Source organism: Centroberyx gerrardi, chromosome 22 (genome assembly GCF_048128805.1).
Source record: "Centroberyx gerrardi isolate f3 chromosome 22, fCenGer3.hap1.cur.20231027, whole genome shotgun sequence".
Lineage (NCBI taxonomy): Eukaryota > Metazoa > Chordata > Actinopteri > Beryciformes > Berycidae > Centroberyx > Centroberyx gerrardi.
Window position 1 is genome coordinate 22,742,949 of NC_136018.1, and position 21,192 is coordinate 22,764,140.

At 41.7% G+C, this 21,192-nt stretch overlaps 1 protein-coding gene across 1 annotated transcript in view; it reads right to left on the reverse strand.

The window, feature by feature from the left end:
* stk17a (serine/threonine kinase 17a) overlaps positions 1-21,192 on the reverse strand; it is a 43,736-nt gene that overhangs the window by 16,265 nt on the left and 6,279 nt on the right. The window contains exon 2 of the mRNA XM_071920206.1: positions 1,209-1,421. Coding sequence (XP_071776307.1) covers positions 1,209-1,421 — 213 coding nt within the window. The remainder of the gene's footprint in view (positions 1-1,208; positions 1,422-21,192) is intronic.

Consider the following 21,192-nt stretch of genomic DNA (forward strand, 5'->3'; position numbering starts at 1 on the left):
ACGTTTCTACTATCAAATTCCATTGCATTCCAGTACATTTTTAGCCGTAACTGTGTAAAATCAAGTCTGTTTCATTGTATGGACTAGCTGGCAGAAGTGTCTTGCTTTGGTTTGCACAACTTTTTGCTTGACTGGGTTGTGATTGACAGAAGGCAGGTTGTATCGTAACCACAGAGAACGTTAGCTATTGGCATTTGTTGGCTTCTCATTCACAGTGATGGATTAACTTTACCGACCAAATTAGAAGTCTCGGGAGTTGGTTTCTATGGTGTTTGGAATTGAATGGGAGTGAGAGGTATGGCAAAACGGAGTAAAAAAATATCTTTAATTGCGGTGCATGCATGTAAAAACAGTCCAAATTAACATGAAAGGGATGGAAAACAAAAAATGGCTAAGAGTTAACCTGGGCTTCTAAAAGATAACCCATGGCTACTTACATACAGTGTGGAGTGCTAGACCACTGTTTAGTTTAAAAAACATCATAGCGATATTAGAGATTCAAATAATTCAGCCACTGTCCCTAGGTTATGTGCTGAAATGCCTAGAGGAACAAAACAATCTGTGAGGTTATTGAAAAAGGCATTCTGTTCAGATTCAGTTGGTCTCTGTGTCTGCTGATGCTGTTTCATGGCATCTGTTTCATCAATGACATCCAATAGTACAACACAGCCAATCTATCCAACATGTGGATGTTTGCACATGTGTGTGTTTGTTTAATGTACAATCAGTGCGTTTATGTTTTTTATGCCCAGTGAGTGAGTCTATAGCTGGGTTTCCATCCAAGTTCGAAAAGCAGGATGGTAAAAGCAAATTTTGATAAAGTTTCTCAATATCGCAAAAATGTTTTTATGCTCCTTTGAGGTGGAAAAGCTTTTTGACAATAAAAAAATGTGATTAATGGCAATGGAAACTTGTCAAATTAATAATTATATTGCCAAGAATATTGCCAAGTGCAATTGTTTGTTTTTGTCTTCAGGCAGCATGAAATATGGCCAAAATTATGTGATAATAAAGAATTGTAACAACTTGTCCAAGATTAATAAATTCTTGAAAAACAATTTTTCATGGATGTTCTTTTTTAAGTGTATTTTCTTCAACCTAGTTGCAGCAAACACATTTATTTCACATTTTATTGTGACAGTTGGACGGAAAGACGGCTTTTGTCAGTATGTGGTGAGGTGTTTTTCCTGTCTGGGTTCGATACTCACAACTCCAGGACCAGCACCATCTCGGAGGCCATCTCGTAGACCTGGTGGAGATCCACCACCCGCTGGCTGGCCGTGGCCAGCTCCAGCACCGCGATCTCGTGGATGATCTCTGTCCGGCAGTCCTGGCCTTTCCGCCTCTTCCTCATGAACTTTGCGGCGTACTCACGACCCGTGCATTTCTCCACGCACTTTCTGACCACAGCAAACTTCCCCCTGGGGAGAGGAGAGGACCATCAGTACATCTCAAAATAAAGATTATGGGGAACTTAAAGCTGCAGTAGGCAAGATTTTAAGAGGATGACAGATGACAAAACCACAGTATCGGTGGGCTAAACTGGCCCACACCTAAGAAAATCGGAGATTCAAGTAAGTGTAACTGTAGAATATGCAGAGGAGACGACACAAATGCGTATGCACAACAGTCTACTTTTAGCACCATGCTGTCAAAGAAAACGGCCATGTTTTATAGGTAAGAAAGTAACTGCACAAACACCTTTGCACATCCCCTACACTCCTTCTGACACCAATGCGTTAAAGAACATGCCAGAAAACTGAGAAATGCCACAATGAACTTTACAGCTTGTCATTCAGTCCAGTCTCATTTCGACACCACAGATTTGCTGGAGCCCGACTTTAAAGCTGTACTAGACGTAGTTTTTATGTAAAAATGCGTTGCAAGCAGCAAAAGGACAGAGGAGAAGTTGATTTTGTGTGTATTAGTACCCAACTGCAAGGGCTTTCGTCTTCTGCTCCTGGATGGGGAACGTTTTTGAGAGACGGTCAGAAAATGACACACTTCTTTCTTGTTCACTATCTTCTTCATGACGTAGTGCACTCGAGGTTGCGCCCTACCTTGCACAAAGCATTTAATTTCTGGTCTGAAAGCCCCGTAAGACGAAGACATTTCATTTACTGATGTCACCTTACAGGACTTCTAGGAATTGTAGTTTTCAAAATTCAAACAGTTATTCAAATTGCTATTCGTGGCTGCCGATGTACAAAATTGGCTAGTGCAACTTTAAATTTGACTAGTAGACTTTAACACAGCTCTGGTATGAAACAAGTTCCATCTTACTGTCTTCCCAGCTCTTCTGTGTCATTTGATAGGCTTCTTCCCTACCGCATATATTTCAGGTTTTATTACATTTTTGCATTTGACATATTTTCATTTCATTCAAAACCCTAATTCAAACCCCTCCCCACCATTTTTCCCCTCGCTTCTCTCCATCACAACTGCCTGCTTTGTGGCCTGACCCAATTTCACTGCAGGCTGGAAGGTGTTGTGAGAACCACACAGCGCTGTGTGCACGTGTGTGTGTGTGTGTGTGTGTGTGTGTGTGTGTGTGTGTGTATGTGTGTGTGTGTTTCCCAGGGGAATCCTCTCAAATCAAGTCAGTGATGGAGATGACAAGTCCACATCAGCCCTCCCCTCTGGCTACTGTTGGCAGTCGATGCTCCAATAATCAGCAGCAGCGGCCAGGCTGAATCGGACCCATCCACAGCCAAGACCAACACACACTCGCTCACATGGACACTCCACAACTGCAGCTCATGAATGCAAAAAACACCAACATCGCTCCTGTATCAGTGTCCGAAATAAACTTGTTGGCACACCTGCAAAGGGCTGGTAAACAAAAAAATTTACCTGCCAAGAACAATTTTTACCAGCCAAAATTAATATAGATTTTTCACATTTTTCATTCCACCCATTTTCAATCCTATTTTGTATACTGACAGGTGCTGTCTGAAAAATTCAATAAAGAGAAAGACCAGATGTAAAAAAGAGCAGACGTTAAAACTTGCTCTCACTTATACAATGGATCTTTTTTGTCTTGGTTTCAGGTGGCCTTACACCTGCTATGTGTCGTTACATGGGAATAACGTTAAGTTTCAACTAACGTTAGGCTGGTTAACCATTCAGGAAGTTTAGTATAGAGCAGCATATCAGGGAATCAGGAGCCTGTTTGATACAGTGGCATTGTTTTGCTTTGATTTGATTGTCTGACAGTCAGAGACAGTGTATGGTGGCCAGCAGGGACAAAGTTTGAAAACAGACAAAGGCCAAAGACTGTATATAATTGAGCCATTCAAATGTTATTGTCTCAAAAAGTTACCGGCCAGTGTAGCGCCTGACCCTTAATGATTTATCCACCAAACACATAGCCTATTTTACCAGTATTTGGTGCTTGACGGGTGGTAATTTTCAGACTCTGTCCTATATTCAATAACATAATGATTATTTGGAATGAAGACTTTGGTAACCATTACACACAGACAGTATATACATATAACACTACACTTTATTTGCAGTGCACTATTAATGTAGGATACAGAAAATACAACTGCTGTGTTGACTTAACCCTGCAGTGGAATTGGAACTGTAGTGAGGCTTTGAAAGTCCTCAGCTAGAAGGGCAAAGCTCAGACAGAGAGGAAACATCAGTGAAACAAGAACTGAAAAAACTCAAACTTCCATCTTGCTGACCAGAGTTAATATATACTGTATACTGTGTGTGTGTGCAGGTTGTGGGGGTAGTAATGGAAGCAGACTACGACCTGGCAAATGGCTTTGTGACCTGGCGAATGCGGTCTGCTCTGCTCACCATGGCTTTCAGAGATGAAAAAGCTGAAGGCAAAGGTCTCATTACTGGAATAGATAGGACTAATTGTACATTAGGCTGCTTGAGTATGGCAATGTGGGGCTGGAATATGAAAACATCCCCTGGCAGCATCAGGACACACTGAACTAACCCTCTGCCAACATAGCAAGGGAGTGCCAAAATAACACTGTATTGAGGCCTAAAATATAGAAGTTATTCAGACATGATAATCAAGACACTTAGCCATAGAGTAAGTGCCTTAGAAGAATGAATTCTCATTTATTATAGTTCAATCTAATTATTATTACAAATTTCGAATAATTAAAATTTGTTTGGTCATGTTAACTCATGACAAATCCCAATTAAGGATACACTTGCCTTAGGCTGAATGGTTGATTTTCCCCTAACCAATCCCTAGTGACTGACATATCCGGCCGCTCTGATGTTATTTTCAGTTGACACTGATGCTGCACAGCCAGTTAGCCTCTACATCCATGGTTAGCCAGCGTATTTACCAACTTTACCAAGAATGTTTTTTGACAAAAAATGTCATCTTTGTAAAGACAATTTGTTGGTTATGGGGGTGATTTGAAATTCAAGAAATCTATTCTGCCGAAACGTCAATGAAAAACCATTGTATGAACGGTTCAAACATCACCAGCGGCGTAATAATATGTGTTTGGATACGTTTTTCTTAAGTTTAGTCTTAAGAAAATCATAGTTTGTCAGTATTTTCTTAAACTGTCTCTTTATTTTGCTTCCGAAGAAAAAAATTCTTGAAAGCAAAGTTCTTAAAGTTGTTCTTTGGGAGGGCGGTTGGGGAGTGTCTTGAAAATCCAATGGATGGGGGGAGTTGTTATTGCAAAACTCAGGGCGGAGGTTTGAAAGCGTTGAACAATTGGCATTGATCAACAGCCCTATCAATGCCCGTGGATATACAGTTGGGGGAAAAAAATCCTGTAGTAATTACTCCCAAAATGTGGTCTGATTTTCTGACGCAATCTGAACAAACAAATAACACAGAAACAATTGTACTTTTTCATGTTTTTATCAAAGACCTTGTTTAAACACTGACAGCCTTGGATGGAAAAAGTATGTGAATGTTTAGATTTAGTGACTGGTGTAATCTCCTTTGGCAGCAATAACCTCAAACGTTTCCTGTAGCTGCTGACCAGACCTGTACAATGGTTGAGAGGTATTTTGTACCATTCCTCTTTCAGTTCATTGATATCTTTGGGATGTCTTGGCATGAACGGCTCGCTTCAGCTCATGCCACAGCATTTCAATAGGCCTAAGGTCAGGACTCTGACTTGGCCATTCCACAACGTAAGTTTTCATCAGTTTAAGCCCTTCTGTTGTAGATTTACTTGTGCTTAGGGTCATTGTCATGCTGCGTGATCCAATCTCTTTGAATTTTCAGATAACAGTTACCCTGGTATTCTCCTGTCAAACTTCACAAACGAAATTGGAATTCATTGATCCTTCAATACCTGCAAGCTGTCCAGACCCCGAGGTAGTGAAGCAGGCCCAAACCATGATGCTCCCTGTAGCATGCTTCACGGTTGGGATGAGATTCTGGTGTTGGTTTCCCTCAAACATAACATTGTGCCTTTTTGTCAAAATTTTAAACTTTTGTCTCATCTGTTGACAGAATGTTCCAGTAGCATTGAGGAACATCGAGGTGGTCTTTAGCAAACTTGAGACAGGCAGCCATGGTTTTTATTTTCAAGAGCAGTGGTTTCCTTCCATGAACACCACTCCTGTTCGATGCTTTTCTTATTGTGAACTCATGAACAGACATTAGCATGTGCAAGAGATTCCTGCAGATCCTTAGCTGATGCCCTAGAGTTCTTTGTCGCCTCCTTGAGATTTGTGTGGCAGTGATCTTTGCAGAGCACCCACTCCTAGGGAGAGCAGCAACAGTGCTGAATTTGTTCCATTTGTTCCATTTATCTGCCTGACTGTCGACTGATGGAGGCCCAAGTCTATATTTAGAGATGCTTTTATAGCCCTTTCCAGCCTCATGAGCTTCAACAACCCTTCTTCTGAGACTTCTCTGGAATCTCTTGAAATCTCTCCGGGCATGTTTCACTTCAACAGATCTCTGTTGTGAAGAGCAGACTCTGTTGGTAACCAAATTAGTGGCTTTCTTGATAGGGCTGGGCATCTCCAACCCATATCTAAATGTCATCACATTGACCCGACTCTGATTACCCCCTTTAACAGAAGTCAGTTTTAAGTTTTAAAAGTTCACATACTTTTTCCAGCCCAGGCTTTGAATGCTTAAAAAAAGTCTTCAATAAAACATGAAAAAGAACTGTGAGTTACTTGTTGATTCAGATTGTGTTTAGACTGAGATGAACATCTCAGTCGTAAATGGAGTAAATTTCAATAAAAATAAAATGTCTTCAACTGATTTTATCTAAATCTGACCATTTACAACAATTGGAAAGAACACAAAGAACATTTTATTGCATATCAGTGCTCTGATGGGTCAGTCTCTCTCTCTCTCTTGCTCTCTCTCTCTCATATATGGTACAGGTTTCTTTTTCCAATCCAATCCCTCACAGAAGCCATGGTCACTTCTCCCCTCAGATTATGCAGCTACAGGTGACACGGGTCACAAGAGGCACGTGTCCTATTCCTTGAAATGATCATATCCCACTGTATTTGTTTATTTGTTCTTTCTTTTTTGGAAACATTCCAATCCTGGCTCCTAGAAAATATTTTTAGAAAAACAATGTGGATGTGTGGAAATTGATACACAGTGGCAGAAGCGAGGGATGAAAGTCATTGGAGAGAACCCTGGACAGTAAAACCTTACTCATTGCCACTTTAACAAACTGGCCTGCAGAACGGGGGCAAAAGGGACATCTAGGATGAGACAAATTCATCCATCAAGAAACTATGAGCACGGTCAAGGGCTAGAACAGAACATGTCCGATTGCTGATAAAAAACCCCATGAATAACGGTCTGTAAAAGCCATAAAGGCCTTCTATCGGAGAGTACACAGCATGAAGAGCAGTGCTGGGGCCTGGAGGCCTGGACTGGGCTGCTTCATCCTCAGCTGGCCTCATGTGAGAGTCATGGGGCATAAGGAGCTGGGAGCTACGAATGCCGCCGCCATTTATAAATATGCTCTGATAATGAGATCAGACATCAGTGCACATGGTCCTGACACATTATCACTTTATCTGTACATTTGGTTCCTCCATCTGAAATTTCTGGTCAACAGCTAGTAATGCACATGACCACATCTGCAAGTTCTGTATTTTTTTCCTATGCACAAACTAATCTGTATGATAGAAATATATCTGTCCACAAAAATAACTGAAACTAGGTGCTTGGGTTTGACCAATATGGGTTTTGGTCTAGCTAAGTCCGTTCAGTCTTTTAAATCTCTTCTTAAAACCTTTTTTTTTTTTTTTTTATAAAATTGCTGTCTGTAATAACTCCTAGACTCTTAATTCTTTGTTTTTTTTTTGAGTAATTCATTATTGAAATATTTCATAGAATTCTCTTTCACTCTCAATCTCTTTTTTTATGTAATGTCTTTAAAACTTTGTTTTTGAAAAGCTGCTCTACAAGTAAAGTTATTGTATTAAGGCATACTTATGGCATTTGATCAAAATGTCTCATTGGAATCAATTCAGGTCACGGAATTCACTTAGACTACCATTATAGTATTGATTTGATCAATTCTACATATATGTAATCAATCAAACTGCACCATAGACCAGAAAGAGTGACAGACCAGAAAGAGTGACGGAGTGACATAGGCCACTTCAACCCATTCCCTTCAATCTCATTAGCTAGATAATTACCTTTTGCCTCACCTTTGACACACATATGGACGCTGCCAACAACCACCAGGTGTACAGCCATGTGTGTGTGCGCAATCAAAAGTGTGTGAGAGCAAGTGATAGAGTATTGACGTAACATATTCAAAGGTTTGTGTGTGTGTGTGTGTGTGTGTGCAGTCTAAAATCTATGGCTGTCAATGGTGTCCTGTAGGATTCAACTTTTATATGGAGCCAAAATTGCTGTTCTATTAAAAATCAGATATGGGACAGTCAGTGTCATACACCTCTGACATGATGGATATGATACAGTTTCATTGATCACATATTTATTGTAGAATTAATCAATACTACACTGATTGTCCAGGGGAAGCCCTTAACCGGAAATTATTCTGAAACATTCTGATGCATGAATGTTTATATTTCTATTACTATTATGTTGCTGCTGTTATTTTTCTTATTATCATCTGTATTGCCTGGTTGTCTTTTCTTTTTTATATTTATAGCTACATATTGGTTGATTGTACAAATGATGCAGTCACACCATGGGCAATTTGTGGCTGGATATGTGCACCAATATTCATGTCATTCCAACTTGAGGTGTAGGAGATAGGACTGGTTATTCAAGTTTTTAATGTTGACCTGTAGCCTAATTGTAGCGCCCCCTTGGGCCAATAATTGTGAGTAATTTTGAAAATGCTGGAATGCAGCGGTGAGATGCATCATCCCCCCAAGTTTGTCTGGATATATCACGAATGACGAAAGAATGAAAGGAGAAATAACTGTATTAACAACCTACACCGCCCACCCCTTCGCCGCCCTGATTTCATTGTGGGGAAACATGAAAACGTATTGTCGTTGAGAGTCTTGTCTTGTGACTCTGGGCTACTTTGAAACTCTGCGGCTGACCTAATCCCTCGCATTCATAACATTCACTGCATTCACTCAAGTCTTGGATCTCCATCAGAGTGCTTCGGAGGAGACTGTTGTTGCTGCAGTGCCAGTCCTTCCTGGTATACTGGCTACTTTGAAGCCGGCTGAGATCCAACGCTCTAAGAGGCTTTCTTTTTCTATCCACTTGACTGGGTGGCTCTGGTATTCCTCCTTTCATTCTTTCAATCCTTCATTCACCCCTTCAAACCCTAATCATGCCCTAATACTGTAGTGGAGGAGGTGGTGTTGGTGAGGTGGGCTGCTAATAAAACACAGAGTCAGAGAATGCTTACAGTTATGAACTCATCAAAAAAAATGAACTGAATTGAATTATATGAGTGAGTGGTATGTGGAGTGGAGAGGAGGAGGAAGAGGCAGAGGAATAAAAAGAGAGAAAGAGGAGGAAAGGAGAGGAAGAGATGAGAGGAAGAGGAAGAAAGAGGGGAGGAGGAAGAAGAGAGGAAGAGAAAAGAGGGGAGGAGAGGCCAAGCTAATTGCTTCATATAATCTGTACATTCTGTTGCAAGAGTGTGGTACAGTTCTGTGGTGTGTGTGTGTGTGTGTGTGTGTGTGTGTGTGTGTGTGTCCAGTCCAGGGGCAAATAGGAACATGTTGAACTTTCTATTGGAATCTCTTTAATGACAAGCCTCAGATCTCTAACTCTGAAGAAGAAAATGAAAAGCAGAAATCTAAAAAACCAGCCAACCAGTGGCCGTCAACCCTTTCCTCCAATACTCTAAAGACCAGCCAAGACATAAGTCTTTGATTTGAGGCTAGAACTGCGTTACACAGGGTTCCCACCATGGCCCTTATGTAAATTCCATGACTTTCCAGAACTAAGTCAGAGTGCTTCCATTCCATGTGATATGTTCTTCCTTCCTGGTTTATTAATGTTTTTCTGAAGTCTGGTTTCCACTGCTTCCAACTGACTCATTTGTAAAATTCACTGATGTTCCCTGACTTTCCCTGTCTCCAATCCACCTCTCTAAATTCCATGATTTCCAGAAATTTTATGACCAGGCTCCACTTTATTAAACAGTCTCATTCTTAAATCGTGGTAATGTGGGCAATACAAAACAAAATGGATCTAATTTTCAATCTCATTCAGTTTGTTTGTGATACGGGACATTCGCTATCGAAACCACATATGTCATCAATCACCAAGCATGCCAATCACCTCTAGCATATTGTCTAGTCATAATGTAATAAAATATATCTTAAATTAGCATTTTGACTAGTCATAATGTAACTAGAGATATCTTAAATTATCATTTTGACTAGTCATAATGTAAGCAGAGATATCTGAAATTAGCATTTTGACTAGTCATAATGTAATTAGAGATATCTTAAATTAGCATTTTGACTAGTCATAATGTAACTAGAGATATCTTAAATTAGCATTTCGACTAGTCATAATGTAAGTAGAGATATCTGAAATTAGCATTTTGACTAGTCATAATGTAATTAGAGATATCTTAAATTAGCATTTCGGTTGGTCATAATGTAATGAGAGATATATTAAATGCTAATTTACAATATCTCTCATTACATTATGACTAGCCAAAATGCTGATTTAAGATATCTTTTATTACATTATGACTAGACAAAATGCTACTTTAAAATATTTCAGATATCTGTAATGAGAACTACTGGAACTACCACTACTAGGCCTGCACTGCTGCAGCAGATGTAGTAGTAGCAGCAGCAGCAGCAGCAGCAGCAGCAGCAGCAGCAGTGTTGTTGCTTGCCACTGCTGACTACTCCCACCTTGCTTAAAAGTACTGCTGCAGCAGCAGTACCCAGCACATTCCCTGGAGCCCCTGGTAAAGCTCTTACTGTGGACTTTGACAAGGGCCTACAACCCTATAAGATAAGATAAGATAAGATAAGATAGCATTAATGCCCTTGGGGACATTCAGGAAAAGTAGCTGGTGAACCTACTTTTATTAGTTTCTTTGTACCAACCACCAGCTCTTCAACGAACCGCCACCGCTAACCGCTAGACCACTCCTTTAGAGTGGCTGGCAGGTTGGCTTCAGCGGGATGCGAACCGCACCTCAATCGGGACCGCCAGACCACCTTTTGTAGGCCCCTGGCTGGCAGGCTAGCTTCAGCGGGAGGCAAACCGCGTCTGTTCCTACCAACCACCACCTCTCCAACGAACCGCCATCGCTAACTTCCAGACCGCACCTTTGGAGCGGCTGGCAGGTTGGCTTCAGCGAAACGCGAACGGCGCCTCTTCGTACCGACCACCACCTCTTCAATGAACCGCGTTCGCTAGCCGCCATGCCACCCGGTCCAAACTATCAAAATTAACTAGAAAAAAATAAAATAAAATAAAGAGAACGTCTCCAAACACGCCCATCAAACGTCCAATAGCTACTGGTCTGAAATGAGGACATTACATTACATTACGTCATTTAGCAGACGCTTTTGTCCAAAGCGACTTACAATAATACATTTTGTCAACAGTAGTGAAACCAACTGTGCATCACAGTCTTCATCAGCTAAGACTTTTAATAGGAATAAGTAGCATTCGTTGAATTAGATTCATTTTTTTTTTTTTTTAAGTTTAAGAAGGGTAAGAAGATAGGTTAGTTCAAGAAGGGTCCAGGTGTAACATGAAGAGATGTGTCTTTAGTCTCTACCGAAAGATGGGCAGTGATTTGGCCATTCTGACAGAAGGGGGGAGCTCGTTCCACCATTGTGGCGCCAGGGATGAGAAGAGTCCTGACCGGGATGAGCGACTTCTGAGCCCACGTAGCGATGGAGGGGCGAGGCGACCTGCAAGGGTGGAGGAGTGGAGGGAACGAGGCGAGGTTTGGAACCTGACCATAGATTGCAGATAGGGAGGGGCAGTCTGATGTACTGCCCTGTAGGCGAGTACCAGTGTCTTGAAGTTGATGTGTGCAGAGATGGGAAGCCAGTGAAGCGACCGGAAGAGGGGAGTGATGTGAGAGAATTTTGGTTGGTTGAACACCAGACGGGCTGCAGCGTTCTGAATGTGCTGTAAAGGTCTGATGGCAGAGGCAGGTAGCCCTGCCAGAAGAACGTTGCAGTAGTCCAGATGGGAGATGACAAGTGCCTGGACCAGGAGTTGTGCCGCTTCCCTCGTAAGGAACGGGCAAATTTTGCGGATGTTGTAGAGGGAGAACCTACAGGAGCGGGTTGTCACTACAATGTAGGCAGAGCGGGACAGCTGGTTGTCCAGGATCCCCCCGAGGTTCTTGGCAGTCTGAGAGGGTAACACAGTAGTGTTGTCAATGGAGATGGAGAGGTCTGTGAGAGGGCAATCTTTCCCTGGGAGAAAGAATAGCTCTGTCTTTTCAAGATTCAGCTTGAGGTGGTGCACAGACATCCAAGCACTGATGTCTTTGAGACATGCAGAGATGCGTCCATCAATTTGTGTATCTGAGGGGGGGAAGGAGAGATAGAGTTGAGTGTCGTCGGCATAACAGTGATAGGAGAAGCCATGAGAGGAGATCACATGGCCGAGGGATTTAGAGAGAATAGCATGGGCCCCAGGACTGAGCCCTGAGGGACACCGGGGTTAAGAGTGCAGGGTCTGGACAGAGACCCCCTCCATGAGACCTGGTAAGAGCGATTAGATAGATAGGATGTGAACCAGGAGTGTGCGGATCCAGTGATTCCCAGTTCCGATGGGATGGAGAGAAGGATTTGGTGGTCAACTGTATCAAAAGCAGCAGACAAGTCAAGGAGGACAAGGACAGAGGAGAGGGATGAAGCCCTGGCAGTGTGCCACCTGTGACAGCAAGGAGTGCAGTCTCAGTAGAGTGAGAAGCATTGAAACCGGATTGAAGAGGGTCCAGGAGGTCATTCTGGGAGAGATAGAGAGAAAGTTGGTTGGAAACTGCACGCTCAAGGGTTTTGGATAGAAATGAGAGAAGAGATACAGGTCTGTAGTTCTGGATAGCAGCAGGGTCAAGGGAGGGTTTCTTAAGAAGAGGCTTGACTCTGGCAGTCTTTAGAGCAGCTGGAACAAGGCCTGAGGACAGAGAGGAATTGATAAGGGTAGTGAGGAAGGGAGTGATGTCGGTGGAGATGGTTTGGAGAAGAGTGGAAGGGATAGGTTCAAGGTGGCAGGTGGTGGCTCGGTTAGATCTTGTCTTCTTACATGTTCTTCTGGGGAGAGGGTAGAGAAGGAAGCAAGCCCAGGGACAAGGGGCAGAGAAGCAGGTTTGGAGTAAGGAATAGTGTTGTTAGTGTCTGGATGATGGAAGGAACAGCTGATGTCATCCATCTTCTTAGCAAAGTAGGTGACAAAATCATCAGCTGAGAGGGAAGAGGGAGGGGGAGGGGAGGGTGGGTTGAGGAGGGAGGAGAAGGTGGAAAACAGTTTACTGGGGTTGGAGGCAGAAGACTGGAAATAGACTGCAATAGAAACCTAGGGGCATACGCCACAGTCTTTGAAAACTATGATAAACGTTGTTTTGCAAAACACGACGCTCGCAGTATAATCATACCACTGTCAGTATGTTATCTTGAATTTTTTTTTTAAAAACTCTGTTATTTTTAGATTCTTCTGGCTCTCGTGGATGCTTACACCGGCTTAGAAGGTAGTGCGTCTTTGAGAAAAAATAGTTCCTATCCAAATAGAACACAACTATTGACAGAAAGCCTGATTTTTTGCATTTTTTTCAAGATAACATACTGACAGCAGGGTTCAAAATACTGAACTATTCCTTTAATTGACTTTATTCACATATATTCATCATATTCGTCATATTTCTATTACGTCACACTCCAACCGGAAGAGTAAGTAAAAAGGCTAGTTCAGTATGTCCTACTGTTGAGTGACAGGGTGTACGTCATTCAAATGTCAGGAATCAGACAAACATTTGTCATTTCACCCTCAGAGAAACATCTAAGCTAAGCTCATTTTCACTTTTTATTTGAACAAATCAGAGAGTTCTTTGAGGTATCAAGGATCAATTTAGAGCCACTAGCCTAACCAAAGACCCCTTGAAGAACCTTCCGTTCTCTGGGTGTGGTCAGACTTGGGAACGGCAGATAGATGCTGTTTGGTTTGGGAGTCCGAGTCTGCTCTTTAAAAACCATACAGGGGCACCACAGCCTTTTCTACAGCCGAGTCAGCACATTTCCAAAGCCAACAACCTCATTCACAGGCTACACCCTGAAAGAGATGGCTTTTGTGCATACGTGTGCATGTATGTGTGTGTGTGTGTGTGTGTGGGTCTGTGTGCGTATGCGTATGTATGTCTGCATGCAGACCGATCCAGGGGTGATGGCAGGATTACAGTTAATGCAAAGGAGCGGTCTACTGGATGCTCTACGAACCAGTAGTCCCTTAAAATAACCTTACATTTACATTAATTCACCCCTTAATTCATGCAAAATCACCTTAAAACGAGTTAAGGTGTTATTACACCCCTTAATGTTTGACTTACTTTCTAATTTCATATAAACTTCAGGGAGACAGGAACTTTCCATTAATAACCCTGTAAACCATGCACAAAAGGCATTAAAAATCCCTTAATTTGTCTTAATTGTCTCCACGAACCAACCCATGAATAAATCCCTTAAAAATCCATGATACTAACCTTACTTTTTTAAAGCTATGTAATTTATAAGGGCAAATTAATGTTTATGTAATGAGAAATTAAGGACATTTCTGGGATAAAATTAAGGGGTTTGATTTTGATGGATGTGGGAGTTTCCAGCCTATAGCCAGGCTGCAGCAGAGATCCTAACAAAGGGCTTGACACATTGGCCCCACAATTGTAACCAATGGCCCAGTGATATATTGGTTAATTCTGACTTGACAGTGATGAATGGCCAAGAATTGATAAACTGACCATGACAAAAGAAGAAAATGATTAGATGTGGGATAGGGATTTTAAAAAACATTCTCTCACTCTTTTTGTCTCTCTAGCTAGATAATTCAGACCAATATTGTTCCGACTGCAGGCAGACTGCTTTGCAATTCGCACTTTGTGCTGTTTCTCCAGTAACGTTCAAATACCGGTGCATGCGGATTCGTTCCTAGGAACGTTTGTGAAATGTCATCACATAGTAACCACCATAGCAATGAACCAATTTGGAGACAGTCAGATCCAGCGCTGGTTTCAATAGCATCCATGCATCTAAACTAATAAAGGAAGGTAAACTGGTTCACCACATGGCTCATGATAATGTTTTCACTTTCAACGGTACCAAGAGTTTTAGATTTTGAAACGTAATGTTTGTATGAATGATTGAAACTCGCAATAACGGTCAATGGCATTGGCAAGCTAATTTATGTATTACAAGAAATGTGGAACTTGACAGGCCGCAGTAGCCTAACGTAACGTTACCAAGGCAAATTCACAGAAGATCTGAACAACACACCATTATATTACTGCAAGAAAATTACGTGAGATTATGTGTTTTGTCTGTTTAGGACTTGGACTGCAATCTGAGGTCTACTCACCCTCTTGTCAGTTGAAACACGGGTGAAGTTTGCATGCCAATATAACACAAGCGAGTTAGCTAACTCACCAGTGTTTGAACTGACATGAGGTGAGTAGATAATGACAAAATTTTCATTTTTGGGTGAACTATTCCTTTAATCTACTGGCCCGGAGGTCTGGGAATATGCCTCTGGGACAGCGGGCAAATGGCAAATGGTAATGTTGAGTTTATGACACTGACAATACAAAAATTGGACAATATAAAGAAGTACATCATATCGGAGGTGGATGACAATGACCAGCTAATATTGGATTTTTAGTAAATGGCCAATATCAGCCTGATATATTGGCAAACTGATACATCGGTCTGAGTCTAAGTAGCAAACTACTACAATGATTCACATCCAACAAAATATATTTCAAAAGCTGTTGGGGAAAATCATGCTTAGACTGTCCTTCGACTGGAGGGACGGGTTCAAGCTCTGTGTTGGCAAGCATCTGCCCTGCAATGAACTTGAGCTCCAGGGACACTGTTCTGTTGTAACAGCTTTTCTTGCTGCTTGTTGGCTGAAAAACTCCCACAATGATCTGTCATGCCCTCTGTGTCCTGGCAAGGGTTAGATGTTGGCCTTTTATTAAAAATCGTAGAATTGTAGAATTGATCAACACTACACTGGGTGTCTATGGGAAGAACTTAACCTGAACTGATTCTAATGCAAGATTTTAACCAGAATCCAGAAAGTATGCATGAATGTAATTACCGTTATCCTGGATTTCAATGGAGAGTTTTAGAATCCAATCGTCTAAATGCTGTTTCAGAAGCTTTTCTACACTGAAAAGAACAAAATGTTTTGGCCTTAAAATGGGCAATTGTAAAGATATTGAATATCGGCAGCTTCAATCCAAAAGCATCTGTATCGGCCTTCGAGAAACCCATATCAGTGGATCCCTCATCCTTACCCTGTGGCTTGTCCGCCAGGCCAGGCCGGTGTTTTCAGACACATAGCAAGGACCTATGGCAGCCGTCCAGGCAACCCTAGATAGATTTAATGTAATAAAGATGCCTGCTGGCTCGGGGCCAAACACTGCTGCTACCATGCCAAGAGCTGAATGGACATGCTCTCTGGGTTTTACATCAACAGACTCCCTGCAGCGCATGCACACTTGAGTTGGGTGACGGTGTACATCCTCTTGTCAACCAATCGTCTTCACATATATTGCCAATCTCCAATGACAAACACAAGTAGGCTACACAGTGTGCATGGTGTAGGCATGGTAGGGGCATTTTTACATTTTAAAATGATGGTACAAGTCCTGGCAGTCAAGAAAAAAACTGCATTCCCAGTAGGAAGCGGTGGCACAAAGCACCCAGAGGAAGACTCTGGCTCTAAATACATTTTAAGTCAATTTGAGCATCTGCTTCCCCATCCATGTGCCTTGCACTAGGCTACATTTTAAATGACCAAACATCAAGGTCATTTATGTCGGCCAGAAAACAGCAAGGGAATTTCCAGCAGCACTGGGTTCAGTCCACCCTCGATCCCCGATGTATTTGTCCAATCGGCCAACCCTAATGCACACAGACACCCACAAAAGTAATTCAACATAAACTTGTGCACAACCCAAAGTCCCTGAAAGTTAGTAGGGACAAAGAAATTCACCTTCAGCAGGAAATTGTCGGCCATCAAGTAGGCTATGTAGGTTAGAGCTTACAGCATGCTTGGATTCCATCTATGTCTACAATAGATGGACTATATTGTTAGAGAACAGACTGTACAGTTAGGAAAGGAGAACGTGCCTTTGCTAAAGCTATGATGACTGATCTCACCTGTCGGTATTCTCAGTTTAACTCAATATACAGTACATACACAACTGGCCATTCTGAAGCGCAGATTCTGATGAAACAGCACTGGACCTTGCGTCATGACAAGGAGAGGAGGGCACAGCAAATATAAATAAATAGAAAGGAATGATGCTATTACATCAAAAGAGAACTGATCTAACTTGCTCAAAATGCTGTGTAGACACATAGATAAGTGAAGGTGTGAGTTGCTGTGGACAGTGGAGAGCCAGGCGTGGGTTGTAGGTGGGTCACTGTGCTCAGACCAGGCAGTGTGTTACCCTGGTATCAAAGATCTCTTCGAAAAAATGAGGTCACACTCAACAGCGACAATATTTTTAAGCAGCATGTATTTTATGACAGAAAAAAATGCTTTCGTCTAGAAATGCACAATTAACTGTAAATGTAAACTGTAATCGTATATCGCGATTTTATGTTTCCATGATTGATAATCAGCCTATGTAATTCGGTGATTTCAGTTCCCCTTAAGGTCCTGGCATGGTGTATCAAGAGCTTCCGAATGTGCAACGTGCACCCATGTGACCAAAACTAAAGTTAAGATGGAGAAGCAGCCAGAGAAACCTTACATAGACAATCTTTGGAAAAATGTGCCAACGAGCCAAGTGGACAAGAATGGATCGGCCCAAAGTTGGAGAGTAAAATCCTGAAAACAATGTTTTGGTTCCTAAAAGTGGATCATCATCTGTCATTTGCAGATGCTTTAGTTTTAAACCAGATGACGACAAACAAGTACAGATTCTTGCAGGTGTAACCCAAAGTAATAAAGCAGTAATTATTTATTATTTGAATTTTGTAAATAAGGACCAAAACAAGAGCAAGACAGTAAGAGTAAAAACAAGATTTTCTAGCCACTGCTGCTTGGACAAATAGGCTACTGCACTGAAAAAAAAATGAAAAAGGGACAATATAGCCTATTAAGGTGTAAAAGTGCAATAAAATAATTTTATTTCCTGAGACCAAGACAATAATTGTGATGAATAATCTTGATCACAATATATGGTGGTGTGCAACCTTGCGATGTTTGGGGATAACAGATGAAGCAAATCACATTCATATCAAGTGGGTTCACATCAATACATATTACTAATGTTTATATGCAAAATCATAGTAAATCATCAAGTAAAAGTAGAAGCCCATATACATTTTCAAGAGACACCAAAGATCAAGAGCTGTATACAACCTGGTGGTTGGAAAAAAAACAAACTTGAGATGCACTTGACCACCAAAAGGTTAATATAACCAATGTGGCTACAAGCATCAGCCATGGTAGAGGCAGGCTTGGCTGAGAGCTGTAGATATCGACAGTTTGTCTCAACAGGCTGGTGATTACAGAGATGACGTGGCTCAGATCATATCACCCACCTGGTCAAAGACTGCTTAGCCCTGACATCCCTGCTGACCTGACAACTGGCTTAAACAATGCATCAAATGTCACTGCTAACATTGCTTAGACAGTAGACAGTTCTACAGCTTATTTGTGCTTGTGGTGGATGAGACAGGACTGCATCAACAGTATTTTTGTGCAGAAAGATGACGCAACGTTACGAAACCTCATATTGACACCAGTTAGCTCATCGTCAATACATTGCTGTATTGCTGGCCCTGGTTGGATGGCTATCGTTCCAACAAGTGGCTACGGATCTTGCAAGTGGCTGCACACTGGAGAGACGAATTCTGACACAGCAGTGTTGAAAAGCATGACAGATGACATAATTTCTTAGTTGTGGGACACTTTTGCCATGGCATCGGAGACTAAAACTGTCCCACAACTAGGAAATTCTGACATTAAGGTAGGTGTAACTGTAGAAGGATGCAGAGGGGACAAAACACATGTTGAGGCCCAGTAGGGATGTAACTGCACAAACAGCTCTGCACGTCCCCTACACTCCTTCTGACACCAATGTGTTACAGAATGTGCCAGAAGACTAAGAGATGCCACAATGAACTTTACGGCTTGTCATTCACTCTAACCTAATTCTGACACCATGGATTCAGTGGAGCCTGATTTTAACATGGAGGTGTTGCAAGACACCAGGAGAAACTGGACAGTAGGGTTGCACTGATGTTGGCCTTTTATTAAGAATAGAAGAAGAAGGCAATTGGTTGTTAAATTAGCTGTGATGACAAAGCCAGGCCAGCCACACTGAGGCACCTACCTGAACTGATTCTAATCGGACATTGTCATCAGATTCCAATCAAGTATGTATGAATATGTCTTCTTCTTCTTATATATTATTATTATTATTATTATTATGCTGGATTTCAATGGAGAGTATTAGTGTCTTATGGTCTAAATGCAGTTTCAGAGATAAAGATACTAAATACTTGTCATTAAAAAAAAAGACAATCCAAAAGATATCGGCATCAGCCTTGAAAGACCATATCATTCAAACTGTAACTAAGAAGACGGGCTCATAGCGTGATGTCCTAGCCAGTCGGCAAAGGGGCAGGCGACCACTAAAGAAGCTCGGCCCAGGACCATATGGACTAATAAGAGAGTGTGTGCGTTTGTCACTAAGTCCCATCATGGAAAAAGCTTTGGTTCTTAACCATATGGAATACAATGCAATGCTGCTTCACTATTGTCGTAGTCACTAAAGGAGCTTGGCTGCCGGCCATCTGGGACCCACTCCTGCCGGGTTGACAGAGAAGGTATTGGAGGGTATTACCTTAACTCCCCCCACCCCCCATCCTGAGGGTTAGGGTTAGGGTTAGCTACCTTAACCCCCCACCACCACCACCTCCCACCCCCTATCTAGTACACAGGATACTAAAACTGTAAGAAAACCTGGGATCCATCGCTTCATAGTTCCATCTCTGCTCGGTTTATATTTTCATTTTAAAATAGAATTTCTGAGAAGTCAGGAAACTCAATATTTCACATTTGCTCCACAAGTCATCACATGCCTATGACTGCTATTGCTATTTGTGCCTTCAGATATCCACTGCAGTCATGTACAAATCATCTTCCCTTTCATGCAAATTATGGTCATTCATAATAAGAGGCTTACTACAAGACACATTAATGCTGTGGCAGGGAAGGATGAATAAAGCATGAGAGGCTCATTCACATGTCAAACAGACTAGAAAATATAGAACACATTGAGTATGACTATAATGGAATTTTTTTTTTTTTTTCTGATGCAAAGCACCTCATGGATCCAGAAAGTAACTCACTCACATATTCATTCATTCACTCACTCACTCACAGTTAGCCTATCTGCCCCTAGTGGCAGTTAGGAGGAATGGCACACAGGATGCTGAGAACCACTGTTTGGTCTGCAATACTGCTGAACTTAGTATTGTGTGTCTCCTCCCAAAATTTGACTCGTCAGGGTGGGAAAATCTCTGAAACAGCATTTAGACCATGGGACACTAAAACTCTCCATTGAGCTTGGAGAGTAAAAAGAACAATGACGTCCATGGATGTATTAAGAAATCGATGGATAGAGCAGTAGCCTAGACAGCACAGAACAATGAACCTGCATCATATTGTTCTAAGGCTAAATAATCTTATATTCATTCAACAATAACATATGTCTATTTTTTTTTTTTTTTTACATTTTGAAAATAATAATTTTGGTCTTTTGGGTGATCATATTTAGTTCACAGATTACACTGGATAGAACTTTTAGCCTCTGCATTGGTCAAAAAAGCTGACATTTTGATTGTTTAATACATTTTGCTAAACTGATTGGGAAAAAAAGTGTGTTCTTGATTACAGATTACTTGAATATTTAATCCAATATTCTATAGATTATTCTGTATCTGCCTTTAAAACACACCTATAGCTAACCAATAATAAGCAAACACCAGCCAGATTCCACACTGCACTGTAGGCTATGGTCAGTTAATGGAAAAACCACCTGGTTCCTCATTACCTTTAACTCCACAAGCATGTGAAGAAAGTTGTAAAAAATGGTCAATGGTAGGATGGCGGAAACATGCGACTGTTGATCATGGCCATCATGCCCACACTGCGCACAGTGTGTCTGTCCTCCCTTCATGGTCATGGTCATGACAACTGGTTGTCCCCCTGAAAATAACGTCAGAGCGTCCGGATACGTCAGTCACTAGTGACTGGTTAGGGGGAAATCAACACCCCATGAAGGTTTGAATCCCAGATTGGCTGGGAAAGTCCGAGCAGCAGAATGTGAATGAGCAATGCTCTTGAGCAAGGCACATAACCCCCCCCCCCCCCCCATCTGCTGCAGTGGAGCTACTTGGTGGCCAACAGTAGAAGACTGTGGTTGTACTTGTTTATTCCTGGTAGTGAATATTTGTAACTGTATGAATGTGAAGCAGACGGCTGATGAAAAAGAGCATGCCAGAGCAAAACTTCCCTCGGTAAATAAAAGT